We start from the raw sequence: 15,055 nt of genomic DNA, 5'->3' as shown, positions 1-15,055 counted from the left end.
AATGTAATTCAATATGGCCTAAAATAATGTCTTATAATATACAACCGTCTTCATCAGCATTTGTACTGCTGTTCTAATGAGGAAGTAGTCTGAGACACATTTCTGCAGACAGACATTGCTCATATTGACTGTATTTTTAAAATATAATTATGCAGTAACCTAAAAGTGTAAGTGAGTGAAAATATGTCTGTCGACCCTGGCTGTTGCCAGTTAATGATATTTTCTCCATAAAATTAAAGTAAATTAGTCTGACGTTTCGATACTCTTTGCATCGCTAATAAAATATGACATGTGATACACACTAGAGATAGATTGACATGCTTTTTTCAGGGCTGATAACCGATATTTATTTGCAGTAAAAGTTAAAATGTTGGCATCAAATACATTTTTGAATAATGCAACCCTCAACTTCACTTACTTTAAATGTCACAGGGACATATACAGCAGCTTTTCAAATTAACAACATTTCTATTTTCTTTTTTTGTTTGAAACAAAATACATCCTTACTTTAAAATTTGATCAAAAAGTGCAGGGAGGTCTTAGGCTCATCAGCATGTTTCAGAAAGTTAAATGAAAAAACTTTAACTAATAAAGTGATTTACAAAGTAAATATGAATGTTAATCTTTTGCTTACGTTTGTTTACAGTTGAAAAAGAAAAACTCAACGAGTATCCACAGGGTTAAATGAAAATATTTTTGCAAATACATAGTTATTTTTTTTAAGTACATAAATGTTTTTGTTCAACTTGTTCAAAGTAAAAAAGTGTTCTCCATGAGTTCTCCATGTCAATAGCATCTCTTGTAACAGAACATTTTGATTAGTACCCTGAAATTTTCTAAACTATAGTTTTCAACTTCTTTGTTAAAAATGTAAAACAAAAAGTGCAGAATGCTCCTAAAGTCAGCAGTGTCTTCTTATAAAACCAACTGAAATTAAAATAAATAAAATAGCTCCCTGAAGTTTTATGAAGTAAATAAAAGAGAGTTAAATAAAATTTGCACACAAATGTGAGTCAAAAATCAATTAGTAGTCCCAAGTGTGAGCAGCACTATATTGTGGTGCAAAAAGCAGAGTTGTTCAGTGTGCTCTCCATTGAGATGGCTTCTCTTATGCTCATAAATTGCAGCAACTGCACTGAAGACCCACTCACTTGGGACTGATAAAGGAACTGCACAAATAAACTTCCGTGCTAGTTTTGCAAGTACTGTACCACGACCATAAGGCGCACCAGATTAAAAGGCACAGTCTCAGTTACGGGTGCTATTTCTGTATTTAACACACACAAAAGACGCACCGCACTATTGTTTATTTTTGTTGTGTTTCTTCTCATTCTTTCTTTTTTATGTGAAGCACCTTGTGTTGCTTTTAAACTAGGAAAGGTGCTATAGAAATAAAGACTTTATTGATTGATAGGCTGTGCTCTTAACAGCACTGTTTGTGCAAATTAAACACACACACCTCTCTCTCTCTCTCTCTCTCTCTCTCTCTCTCTCTCTCTCTCTCTCTCTCTCTCTCTCTCTCTCTCTCTCTCTCTCTCTCTCTCTCTCTCTCTCTCTCTCTCTCTCTCTCTCTCTCTCTCTCTCTCTCTCTCTCTCTCTCTCTCTCTCTCTCTCTCTCTGTCTCTCTCAGAATTTAGTAAATATTTAAAAAAAAAATCTTCTTACTCTAGTGATCAAAAGCACTGGCTGTTTTGCCAACAGTTTAAAAATAACCAAAAACAATTATAGCAAATTTTGATCAAATTTCAAATTTTAGTTTGTCATTTATTTTAAGTGTGAAAAAAAATATATACTACAGATGTAAGCCCCACATATTTCTGACCAAACCACTCCCATTTCCTGTTTAGACCACGCCCACTTCCTGTTCAGGCCACCCCCCTCTCCACACAGATAATTTAGATGGTTGAACAGATACAGATACAGAGAGTGGTGTACTCGCTCATCCTTAGTAAATAGGGATTTCGGTTGTACTTGAAGTATTTAACAACGTACTCAGGTTACTTTTGATCAACCTTTATCCACAAATCCCTCAGTCACCCCTGATATAGACCTTATTATCATTATGATTATTGTTACTGTATAGACGATGTTGATAATCTTATGATGATTTTAAGTCTAGAACAGCAATATCCTGCTCCTCTCTATAAACTATCAAAGAGAGTTTCAAGACACACTTTATCATGTAGTTTTCTGCCACTTGGGATGTCCGAATCTACACAGTTTCGTTATAATAACTTGGTTAAACAGGCTTTATTGCGGTGGACCGCTGCCAGTTTCTGCAGCTTACCGTGTTTTACCCTTACAGACACTCGTGTATGGGCACACTATTCTCTCACCATCCCCTCAATGTGCTTTCTAGCAAAACAAGTTTATTTCAGTCTCCCTCTATCAGTGTGTCAAGAGGGCTTTGTTTGGTGGAGGACCCAGTCGCAGGAAAGCAGGGCAAGGAGGCGAAGGTGAAATTGCAAAAAGGGATTTTAATTTCTACAAAACAAAAAGCGAGATCCAAATTGCAAGGAAAAACAAAACATGGGGGGACCAAGGCAAAAACAGGCAGCATGACATGAGGAAAATACAATGAACCAACCCAGACAGAGGGGAGACAGGAGACTAAATACACAGACGCTAATGACACAACAAGACACACCTGGGGCAAGACACAAGTGGCTGAGGGCACTGATTGGTTCACACGAGGAAGGGCAGGATTACACACTTACAAGGGAGAACACACAAGGAAAACAGAACCCAAACATGACAGAGTGATCAATTGGTGTTGAAAGAAACATTGTTTAACAACTTTGCAGAAATGGTATCTAAGAACACTTTTTAAAACACATTGTGCATAATATTCTACCTACAAAGCAATTGTTAAGACTAGTGGAGTCTGATGAACGCCATGTTGAAGAAAACGTCTTTGTGCCAAAAAGTAGATATAATCTCTGTGATACTTGGGGACACCAAGAGATGTGCATGAGTGTGTGTGGGTGTATGTGGTAAATTGGTGTGTGCATTAATCCTGCTGCTGCAATGTTATCTGTACACATGGGCAAAACCAGGCAATAAGATTGCAGAGTGACAAGTGAATATAAGGCAGAGGGCAATGAAGCACCAGGGAAGTCGCACACTTCTCACAGAATATTTTTATTTATTTTATTATAATTTTTTTTTTTTTACTGGTGTTGTTTTCCATGGGTTAAGGTAGGTTTACTGGCCAACGGGAGTTAAATGTACCCCCTCTCTTGTAAATAGTGTGTTGTTCTCTTTAGTCAACTTCAGAAGATTGATAATTAGTTCTCTGGAGCTGTAGAAATATTTCACATTTCTTTGTTACACTGTGCAACTGTCTGTCACTTCACACATGTAGAAAAAATAAATAAGTTTCACCACTTCTGACCTCATAGCTGACTATAAGCCATGCATCTGCTATCGAGAGGTCCCTTGGTGCATCTTGAATTAATTAAATTCTTGACATCAATTTCTGTGTTGCAGTCATGTTTTAATGATATTGTGACTGTCCAACCAATTTCAATACTGATTGGCATCATTTGGGTCATGGGTAAATGGAGTCTAATATCCCAGCTGACAGAGTAAATGGCATTTTACACTGTACTTAGCACAGTGCAGTGTGCCGTCAAGCCATTTATTGTGCATGTGTGGCTGCAGCGCAATAGCTGGACTCCTGCTGCCGTGGCAGGTGCGTTGAAAATGTTTCCATTTGGGTAGCAGTGCACTTAAAACACATTTATTTATTTTGAGGTAAGGCAATTGAGAAAAAAAACCTTCTCATTTGTATTTTGTAATCTGACTTGGCTGCAGACAGCATGATAAAACTAAGCAAAATAAAAGAAACTACGTGTACAACAAACTCTACAATGTGATATAGTTAGTTACTCACATAATACATTCCATTCCATCATAGCACATGGTGAATAATTCTACATTCAGACAGAAGATGAAATGTCGCTCCACCACAAAAGCCTCACATGAACTTGATTGCGGGATATAAACGTAGCTGCTTCATTCACGTCCTGCCACAACATAGAAGAGGAGGGGCTCCTCTTTCCCCTCTGACAAAAAAAAAGTGTGAGCAATACTAGTCAATCAAGTGGTCGTTTGCCAGTGGTTGTGCTAAAACCTTGGCTAATGCTAAAAACTAATGCTATCTTGACTCACGGATCAACTGTAAACAAGTTCTTGGTAGTATCCTCCTCAAGCCATCATGCATGATCGACAATAGCTGCGTTTCCATTACAGTTTTTTTTTCTCGCACAAATAAAAGCGATATTGTACTATTTCGCTAAAGTATAATTTCAACTTGTTGGTGTCTCCATTGAAGAGCGTTTTGCTTCTGAGGTGCTATTCTCGTAATGTCCCGTCTCGCGGGAACTCGCAGTTCTATAGGAGGTGCTCATAATATTTACGGAAGACAGGCACTCTGAGTTGTTAATATTACATTAAACACATCTCTCTTTTTTTCATTTCATTTTATTTATTCATTTGTCAGATGTGCAATACATACAGCACAACTGAAATTACAGCCCTCTCAGACCTGGTGCAAAAATATACATTAAAAACAAAGTAAATAATTTAAAACAATTGTGCAGCCCTCACTGCTGTAAGGGTAAAGGGTGAAGTGCAGGTAATGATAATTAAACGTTAAAAATAAGAAAGTGTCATCAGTAGCTGAATACAAACAACAAATGGTAGCAGCGACGTATAGTTCTGGGCATGGTGGTGGGCATCATGACTGCCTAATGGAAGACTGACTCATTCGGGTATTTGGTGTTGTGTGTGTGCACGCACTTACGCATTGCTATTGCCGGATCTCTCACTATTTTCTGTGCATGATAATCTGTAGACAAATGCTTACTACATTGCTTCATTTATTCCACACTGCCATTCTATGGTACCATGTGCTTGTATGATTAAGGCAAATGGTGATCGGGTAGCTGAATCTAGCGACATGAAGCTAACCCGATTCATCCCCCTTTATCCAGTTAAATGTGAGCTGGTCATATTTTTTTCTCCTCATCACATTAACAGTGAACAAAACAACACAACATCCTGTTTCTGCTGGGTTATTTATAGGATGGGTGGCACAGTGTCTGACTGGTTAGCACGTCCGCCTCCCAGTGCAGAGGACGTGAGATCAAGTCCGAGCTTCGGCCTTCCTGGGTGGAGTTTGCATGTTCTCCCCGTGCTTGCATGGGTTTTCTCCGGGTACTCCGGTTTCCTCCCACATTCCAAAGACATGCATGTCAGATTAATTGAACACTCCAAATTGTCCATAGGTGTGATTGTAAGGGTGGATGGGTGTTCGTCTCTGTGTGCCCTGCAATTGGCTGGCAACCAGTTCAGGGTGTACCCCGCCTACTGTCCGAAGCCAGCTGGGATAAGCTCCAGCGCCCCCCGCGACCCTTGTGAGGACAAGCGGTTGAGAAAATGGATTTGATATTTATAGGATAAAAGTATTTCAATTTCAATCTGAAACAAAAACGCAGTTTGGGGCTTCTTTTTTTTTTGCAGTCGTGATTTAGAAATTTGGACTGGCCCAGTCAGACCAGCATCCCTACTAAAGCCTCTAGTCTGGTGTAGTGGCCAAGGGACATCTGGCCATCGTTAATGTTGAACCCTGCAGCACTGGGTGTTAAAGGGAGCTCTGGTGGAAGCGTCGTATATGGTGTTGAGCTGGTGGAGCACAGTTTTTCAAACTGATCTGTATTATACTGTACATCTCAGTAATCTAAGATTGTGAGGACAGCAAGAACGTGTTCATAGGGATTTCAGTGGAGAGTGCCTGATGTGGTTTTAACTTTTGAGAGAAAAGCGTTGATGTGTGTTTCAAATTTAAGTGAACTGACAAGCCAGATTTCAAGGTAGGCCTACAGTATTTGTAGTATGTGATGAATTGAATAACAGGACAAATAAGGAACAGAATATTGGCACACTCGCAGAAAAAAAGGGTACGGTAGTGGTCCATTTTTGTTCTCCAATATACAATTTTTTGTGATGTACCCTGTAGAGTTCACAATTGAACCCCTTGGTACAAATAAGTACTGCTTATGGTTAGAAATGGTACAGAAATGGTCCAAACTGGCAAAGGAACCATTTCTGTACCTTTTTGTTTGCATGTATGGGTACAAATAAGTGGTAGGCCTATGTGCATGGCTTTCAAAATATCACTGTTGTTGAAATGCAATGAAGATAAATAAACAGAAAGAGTAGTAATCTAGACTAGAGAGCAGCAAATTTTCCTGCACTTCAAAACAACTGACAATGGTTCTTGTAAAGAAAACAAATCTGTTGGCTGAGGTCTTTTGTACTGTTCGGCCAGTCTTTGGTGGCTAGAATGCATTGCAGCATGCAATACTGACGTTTTTCTCTCACAAGGTAATTTATCATTATTGTTTAAGTGTGTTTATGTTACTCATACTTTGTCTTATGTAGGGTAAATTAATTATTATATTAATAACTGTTAATTATTAAATGAATAATCAATTGACTCATTAATTGAAAGAGACTCACATTTGATATTTGAATTAATTTTGAGGGTAGCCTGCGGACAGTGTTGTCATTAACGCGTTCATTTGACCAAACCAATAATCTGATTAAAGTTACTTTTCTAAGTGGCTGTACGTTACTAATTTGTTATTACCTCATAATGCGTGTAGAATGCAGAATTTTGTTGTCCGTTTTGAAGAGAAATTCGAGGAGAAAATTTGGGAGTGACGTCACTTCGCATGTCACGTTTTCTCAGCGAAAGACGCAACGCCGGGTCTCGTGTACCAACATGTGTGAGTCTGGCCAAAACAATAGACACTACGACGTAAACAATGGAAGAAGCAGTAGGAGCTCCACAAATGGGTGCATTTGCCATTACTTCACATTTTTGTCCAGTAAAGATGACAAAAACCTCACAGTGCGTTGCAAACTCTGCACTGGCTCAAAAACACTGTTGACCGCAAAAAAATTCCAAATCCAATTTGAGGAAACACTTTTTATCAAAGCACAACACGATACAACTCGAAGCAAAGCCGAGAGGTAAAGAGACAGCCAGCAGTTCTACAGTCAATTCAGCCGCCCTGGCATGCAAACAGATGAAGCTGGATTTTAGTAAAAGAGCACCAGTAAGTGGGAGTGATCTGAAAAAAGTTGGTCGCGCGATATGTTACAGAGGAAATGTGTCCATTGAGTATTGTTGACTCGCCCTCTTTCTGTGCAATAGTGTAACGTCTTGCAAAAATGCCACCAGCAAACGTTGGGTGGGATGTCACCCTTTTATTTAAATTAAAGCGATACAAGACTTATAACTCATTTTCCAGTGTTGGATTAGGCATTGTGTACAAAGACTAAAAGTGCAAATATCTTTGGCATCTTATTCCCTGAATTTTCTTTCAAACCAATTAAGTATCAAAATAAGAACATACCGTGGTGAACGCCATTATCCTGGTCACGTGATAGTGATGACGTATCCCAGGCGTTAATGAAAGCCACCTTCGTTCATTTCAATGGGAGTTTGCTGACGTAATGGGCAAGAAAAAGGCCACCTTCATTCATAATCAGGCAAACATGGGACCAAAAGTTAACCTAATTGATTAACCCAATTGGACGCACCAATTTGTACAATCTGGCTAATGTTTGCAAAGTTGCACTTACAGTTAGTCTGAGTTTGGCCCAAGACGCGGCGAGGTGTTTGTTCCTGGGTTGGAGGTTTGGCAAGCCAGTTTGTTGAAGAAAAAGTTTAGGAGAGAGTTCATCAGGATGGGCAGAGACCTTACGGCTCGGATTGTGAAAGCAATCCTTCAGGAGTCGATCTGCGGGCTGGACAGGGCTCGTTTTGTTTCTGCTTCAGAGCGCCTTTGTCGGCACGGCCCTGCGATCTTTTAAGCCTGGCAGAGACAAACGCGTGGTTCACGCTGGGCCTGTCGCGTTGCGATAGCTGCCGTGAGAGTCGCGTGTAGTGGCCCTGCAGCTCAGAAAAGTATTAAAAAGATGAAAAATGGGTGAAGTGATGTCTCATCTTTCCACCATTAAAAAGAGGAAAAATGGTGGACCCACCGTGTGCTGGCTTCTCTCTGCCAGCAGCTGTGCGATACGAAAAGGGTGAAGCGGAAGCGACCAGAAGCACAAGAGGATGAAGCGGAAGAGGCAAAAGAGAAAGAGGAAGAAACAGTATGAAGCCTGTCTTTCTATAGTTGGCTACTGCGAGCGTCCTCACCAGGGGTCCTGTCTTCGTGTCCCTGGTTTCAACAGATGCGCTGGTGGAAGTTTACCAGGCTTGGAGAGAATTTTGTAAATAATCATCAGGTTGCAGTTTTGATCTCATCTTTGAAAGATTCTAAGGTCAAAATTCTATCAATGCAAACCTGTACAGTTGGACACATCAAAATAAATGTTACCTAGAGCTTACAGCTGTTAAAACATGCCCAAATTAAAAGTTAAGTGGGGAATATGCCACACAAATGAAACACCTTCACAATACTTCATGGAGTCAACATTTCAAAAATGGCAAACACATACCATTTCATAATTCATTGTTCTGTTGCAAAAAAAAAAAAAATCTTGTCAGTCGTCTGGATTCCAGAGCTGGGTGGGGGCTGGCTGTCTGTGCGGCTCATCTAGCTATAATTGGCAGCTCGAGTCGCAATTTGGAAAGATAAAAACATAGCCACTAAGTTTTTCTCATTTTCGCTTCATAACAAACATTATCCGATAAACATGCAAATACCCACATTAAAACTCTCCTTTCATGTGAATAAATGTTGTTTTCAAAAAGGCAGTAACTGTCAAACATGGCAACACAGCAAGCTGCCGTCCGTGTTCCAGCTTATTGTTGGGGTGATATATTGTTGCTGAAATAGCTCCCCCTTTGACTTTGGTCTGGTAATGTGACTCTTGTGTAAAAAATAGTCAGGATCACTGTGGTACGGTAATAGAGTTGTTTGCGCTCTTACATTTGGAGTGACAACATACAGCCACCATCTTTTGACAGATAATTTGATAAGTAGTTTGAGCGTGTACTGAATGTTCAACGAATATCAGACATACAAGCCAACGTTTACTTGCTTTGTCAGTGTGTTTCAGCTTTACTTATCTTTCAAATGGTTCTCGGTGGGACAGAAGTGTCGGCGAATGTTTCAAAAGTTGTTTTGAAGACATGCATGGACTTGTGTATGAATTCAATTAAGTCTGGGAAATGCGTCATCAAGATTAATTTACCACTTTCCGCAGCACATACAAAATCAAGTCTCTATACATTCTAGCTGTCAATACACCTTTAATGTGATGAGGTGCAAAACAACGGTGCATTTAACTGTGTGCAAATGACATCTTTGATGAAATGAAAGTAAAAAGCTGCTATCTGTAAAAGCGCGCATCTATTTTTTTAATTATACAGTATATATATTTCATGACAGAATTCCGTTGTGATGCAAGACCGCTTATTTTGAGCCTTGCAATTTTTATGTATGTTAATAATTTTACTTTGGCACAAGTTCAGGACCCTTTGCAAAAACATAAAGTATATAAACGCTTGGTTACAACAGCGTGAGCTGACTTATAGAGCACTGAAAATAACTACTTGATGTATTGTTGAGCAAGGACTGTCTTTACAGTAGACAGTCTTTCTACATGTTACAGTAAAATGTTTTTTTTTTGGATTTTTTGTTTGTTGCATTTTTTTATCTGATGTAAGTCACATGTTTTGTTTCTGCAGTGAATGAGACGGACAGTGTGGTGAAAGTGGCTGAGTGGCAAAAGACCTACTATGCTTCAGACTCTGGCATCCAATCAGCAGCCACCACAGTGCGGGATGATGACAGCAGTACTGGATGCAGTGGCAGTAAGAAGTACACAAGCAGTACAGCTACTGGACCTCTAATAACCAGCACTGGAGTAGGAGCGGCTGGCGATCAAGAAAGCCCCACAGGTAAAACCTATTTTCTGTTATCCATTTATCCATCCATCAGACTTGTGCTGTAAGAGGCTATTGTGATTGAGGATTTGAGTGGAAATAATCACGTGTTCAGCATTACTTCCAATGGTCAAGTTTCGTCTCTCATCCTTCAGTCCGTTTCACTTACACATTAGAGCTTTTTATCATTGCATGCTTGTTACTGAAAGGATGGAGTGACTGGCCATCAACCTAAAGTTTATAGGTGTGATCCTTTTCTCAAAAGCAAATTACTTAAACCTAAGTTGTCCACTTATTTATCTACTACCTTTTCACTCAATGAACACCATATTTGGTATTTGGGCACAGGTATCTATCTTCTCAGTTGTTGGGGGATTATAAATTATGTTCAATAATCAGCAACTTTTCAAGTCTCTTGACAAGTTGATTTGTTGTTTTGGGTCAAGCAAAGGCAACATTGACTCGTAAATCTGACAAAGTAAAATAAGTATTTTTCATGAATGTGAAAAGTTTAAAGTAAATCCATGGAATTCATGTAGATATAGGCAGGGGCGTGCAATGACTTTTAGAGGGGCAGGTGCTCAAAGCAAAAAAAAGGGGCACATGATAACGTGCCTGCACTATTCACGAGGGGTGTTAAAAAATCGATTCAGCAATATATCGCAATATTACAGTGCAAAATTCTCGAATCAATTCTATATGCGGCCAAATCGATTTTTAAACATTACTTTTTGATGGAAAAATTAAACAAAATGTTTTACTTTGGGTTAGGGTTCACACTTTAACCATGGAAGAATGTTATATTAATGGAACATTAAGCCTTAATATTTTATTTCAGTACTGTTCAAACATGAAACAGACTGCAACCTGTTTGTTAAATACAGTGGCTTATAAGCCTGAAGTTTCAGATAAATACATTTTCATACAAATCTTACATTGTACATGTACAAGTTTACTGATTAGCATTTTCTAAATTAGTAAAAAAAAAGAAGCAATAATCAATTTATAGATTTGTATCGGGATTAATCGAAATTGTTAGAGGATGTCTATATAGATATCTGTGTGTGTGTGTGTGTGTGTGTGTGCGTGTGTGTGGGGGTGTGTGTGTGTGTGTGTGTGTGTGTGTGTTTGTGTTTGTGTGGGCGGGGGTATCCATTGTAAAAAAACTTAATTGAAATAATGGCTAAACAATAAATTACACATAATGGAACTGTTGTTTGTCTGCAATGCCAATACCAATCACCATAAAAATGTTTTGACATTTGTTTATGAAGAATAATTTATGAACAGCAAATTTACATGAACAAAAACGATTGTATGTTCACGATGTAAAATGTACATGAGATTTACATTTTAAATAACAAAACTAGGATTTTCCTATAGTGCAAGTAGCATAAAAAATGTCTTACTTTACTTTTAGCTTGATTTAGGTAAGAGCAAATGCTTTGTATTATTTTTTCTGCAGGTGTAGATGTTAATATTTCATTATTGAGACTGTACCCAACAATAAATTGCCACATCTCAGCAAGCTACATTGTTTGTTTTTGATAAATCACAGCGATTGTTGTTTTTTCTTCTTGTTTTTTTTGGTTCTTCATTGTCCCCCTAATTTATGAACACACTTCTACCTGTTTCTTATTATGACCTTACTCTGACCGCAAACCCCCCCAAAACGAGCTCTTAGTTAAAATAAAAACCAAGATCATGTAGCAATTTCTACTTAGATTTTGAAGTATATTTCAATTCAGCTATCATTGAGTACATGCTACAAGTTGGAGTCTTCAGGTAGAGTTTATTAAAAATCTGAGCGAGAGTTACAAATGCCGACATATTCTGTGTACCTTAAATGCATCAGCAGTTGGAGCAGAAGCTCCATGCCCCGTCCTGATGGAAGAGGAACGTTAGTTTTACCGGCGATTTTTGCCGCGGCGAAAGTGGATGGGAAGGATTGCGGCTTTATGAAACTGAGGGGGACATCTTCCCCGCATCCTCAGAACCAACTGTGCCCAAATGTCAGACTTCATCGTAGTTGCGAAGCTGATTACAACTTGTGTCACTACATTTCAATTGAAGCTAGGCTAGCACACAGCATGCTCTGTGAACATGTCTACAAGATCTATCAAATAAGGGCATTAGTTTTGCTTGAGTTTTCTGCATTCTATGACCTTGGCTTTTGTTTACTGTGAGTGAGACTACGCAAATACAAACAGAGAGACCAACTTACCGACCGCAGGTGTAGTGGCGAGCGACCTGGCAGAATTGGGCGTGTCTCGTAGTATGTCGTCATCCAAGGATAACGTAATAATACTTTTTTAATGTAAATTATGTTGCTGAATTTTAGTTTGGAAAGGCAACAAAACTACTTTCACAAACTATTTAAAAAATATATATTAAATAAATAAATAAATAAATGGACATAGGGGCCCTTGGGGTATCAGTGCCAAAAGGGTATGTGCCCCGGCACCAATACCCCCCCCCCCCCCCATCTTATTCAATAAATAAGTGTCCTGGACTCATAATACATATGTGATACTGATTGAATGTGATTGCAAAATATGCCCATGGTGAGACAAACTGCAAACAGAAAAATGTAGTAGTTGTCTACTCGTTTATTGTGTAGGCTAGAATGCATTTTGCATCGCTACTTTGGAATGATTAGAGCCTCACACTTGAATGCACAGCATGCACTCAAAGCAATTGATCCTCATACCTTATAACTGCTGTGTTTATTTTCAGGTTTGTTAGTCATGTTTCGATTCCTTATAAACTGAAGTCAATCAATATGAGTTCCATATTGATGTGGATCACATACACACGCGCGCACACACACACACGCACTGAGAGCAGGTGAAGGGGGATGAGATGAGTAAATGAAATAGTTCTCAGAACAAAATGTCCAAAGTCTGCACCACACATCTTCTCTCACTTTTTCTTAAATCTTTGGTAGACCTACCATGACAGTCCAATGCTTTTCTGACATTTGCCATTTCCCCCCCACTTTGGGTTCTAAGCCTTGTCCTATTTCTGGAGTGGTTGGTGGACTGCCGTCTGCCAACCTGCACATGAATTGCTAATGCTAAATACAATCTTGGTTGACTCAACAGCACGAAACAAGCCAATGCAGTGCACTATTATCCAATTTTTTTTGTCTGTCCTGATATCTATTGAAGGCTAGCTGGCTCCCATCGGTCACGCACTGTAAATGGAAACTTATATACCACTAGAAAGCTCACCTTGCGTTGTAGCGACTAACAACAATAGGACTAGATTCAGTGTTGCCAACTCCCCAGTAAGGAAAGTCTCTTTTGGCTGTCCTAAAAGTAGCTAATAGTCACCTAATGATGTAATCGCCTAATTTGCATAATTGGTCATTTGGATGTACTGTAATTGTAATGGAACTTGTGACTACGTTTACATGCAGGTATTATTCGGGTTATGTTCAGAATTCGGGTTTCTGGAACAATCAAAATAACACGTTTACATCGCAAGTTGACAGTTACCCCCATATACATGCCGTTTGGAATAACTCGATGTAAGGGGGCGAAGCACAGACGACGCACCATTGCAGAAATAGACGTCATTTCCGCTTGTTATTTTATAAATGGACCATGTATATTTATTTATTTAATGGGCAAAAGCATTTTATAAAATAAGTTAAGATAAAATGTATCTGATTTCAGTTTTTTTTTTTTTTTTTAACAATCCGATCCATTACTTTTGTGATCCGTAGCACCACTAGTTGTTTGGGTACAAAAACTATGAGGTGGTCAACAAAAAATCAATTGCAGCATGTCCAAGATTAGATCACTGACTGAGAGGCAACAACTTCAAACTTCATTCAACATCTGAAGTTGCACAAAGGAAGGTAAGTAAGCTAATGCCAGTTGTTTATTGGCTATTTATAGATGCTAGCTGCATAGTTAATAAGACTGTAAACTTACTGGTAACACATTGCAAACACGGCAATCTGTTGCATCACTCTGGGTTCACTCCCTGAGTCTCTGACTCCTACACTTTGATGGTCACCCAAAATAATATAATCTACGATGTTGTTAAAATGACTTGAAAGGACTTGAAACTCAAAGTGTACGAGTTGTGAATCGCTTGAGACTTCCCAGTTGTCATGTTTGGGTTTTGTTTTTCCTTGGTCTTGTTAAGTGTAATCCTGCCCTTCTTCGTGTCAACCAATCAGTGCCTTCAGCCACGTGTCTTGCCCCAGGTGTGTCTTGTTGTGTCATTAGTGTGTGAGCGTGTATATCTCCTGTATATCTCCTGTCTCCCCTCTGTCTGCGTCATTTTCCTCCCATCATGCTGCTAGTTCTTTGCCTTGTCCTCCCCACGTTTTGTTTTACTGCCATTTGGAGTTCGCTTTTGTTTTGAATAATTAAATTCCTTTTTTGTCCATCACCTCTGCCTCCTTGCGCTGCTTTCCTGCATTTGGGTCCTCCCCCAAACTTTACCCCCTGACAGAATGAATCGACCACAGAAGGACCCAGCGGGGTCATGCCACAAAGAAATACTTGCCTCCGCAGCTCTGACGATAGTATTGTTAGACGGAACCCTGCGGCACCTGGCTGTCACAGTCTTCAAGTCCCCGAACCACGTCTGTCGCAGCCTCGAGTCCCCGTCCCGGCTCCACGGCAGCCTCAAGTCCCCGTCCCGGCTCCACGGCAGCCTCAAGTCCCCGTCCCGGCTCCACGGCAGCCTCAAGTCCCCGTCCCGGCTCCACGGCAGCCTCAAGTCCCCGTCCCGGCTCCACGGCAGCCTCAAGTCCCCGTCAGTCTCGAGCCTTTTCGCCTGTGCCGCTGCCGCCCCGGGCATCCTCACCTGTTCAGCTGCAGCCCCTGGCCTCCCTGCCTCTGCCATGGCGGTCTCAAGCCCACAATTGTGGACAGGCGGCGCAAGCCCTGCGGCCGTCCTCTGCTCCTCGTCCGGCGGCGCAAGCCCTGCGGCCGTCCTCTGCTCCTCGTCCGGCGGCGCAAGCCCTGCGGCCGTCCTCTGCTCCTCGTCCGGCGGCGCAAGCCCTGCGGCCGTCCTCTGCTCCTCGTCCGGCGGCGCAAGCCCTGCGGCTGTCCTCTGCACCAGTGTGGTGTCCGGGACGCCCTCATGACCGGCGCCGCCGGGCTCCCCTCGTCTGGCGTC

The 15,055-nt window shown here is 40.4% G+C and overlaps 1 protein-coding gene across 1 annotated transcript in view; it reads left to right on the top strand.

Moving 5' to 3' along the window:
- Window positions 1-15,055, top strand: part of LOC147184653 (junction plakoglobin a-like) — a 125,603-nt gene that overhangs the window by 66,214 nt on the left and 44,334 nt on the right. The window contains exon 3 of the mRNA XM_086070152.1: window positions 9,716-9,928. Coding sequence (XP_085926278.1) covers window positions 9,716-9,928 — 213 coding nt within the window. The remainder of the gene's footprint in view (window positions 1-9,715; window positions 9,929-15,055) is intronic.

Source organism: Leptonotus elevatus, chromosome 1 (genome assembly GCF_054856555.1).
Source record: "Leptonotus elevatus isolate MCC_2025b chromosome 1, RoL_Lele_1.0, whole genome shotgun sequence".
Classification (NCBI taxonomy): Eukaryota; Metazoa; Chordata; class Actinopteri; order Syngnathiformes; family Syngnathidae; genus Leptonotus; species Leptonotus elevatus.
Note: the sequence above shows the minus strand (reverse complement) of the source record. Positions and strands in the feature narration are given on the sequence as shown.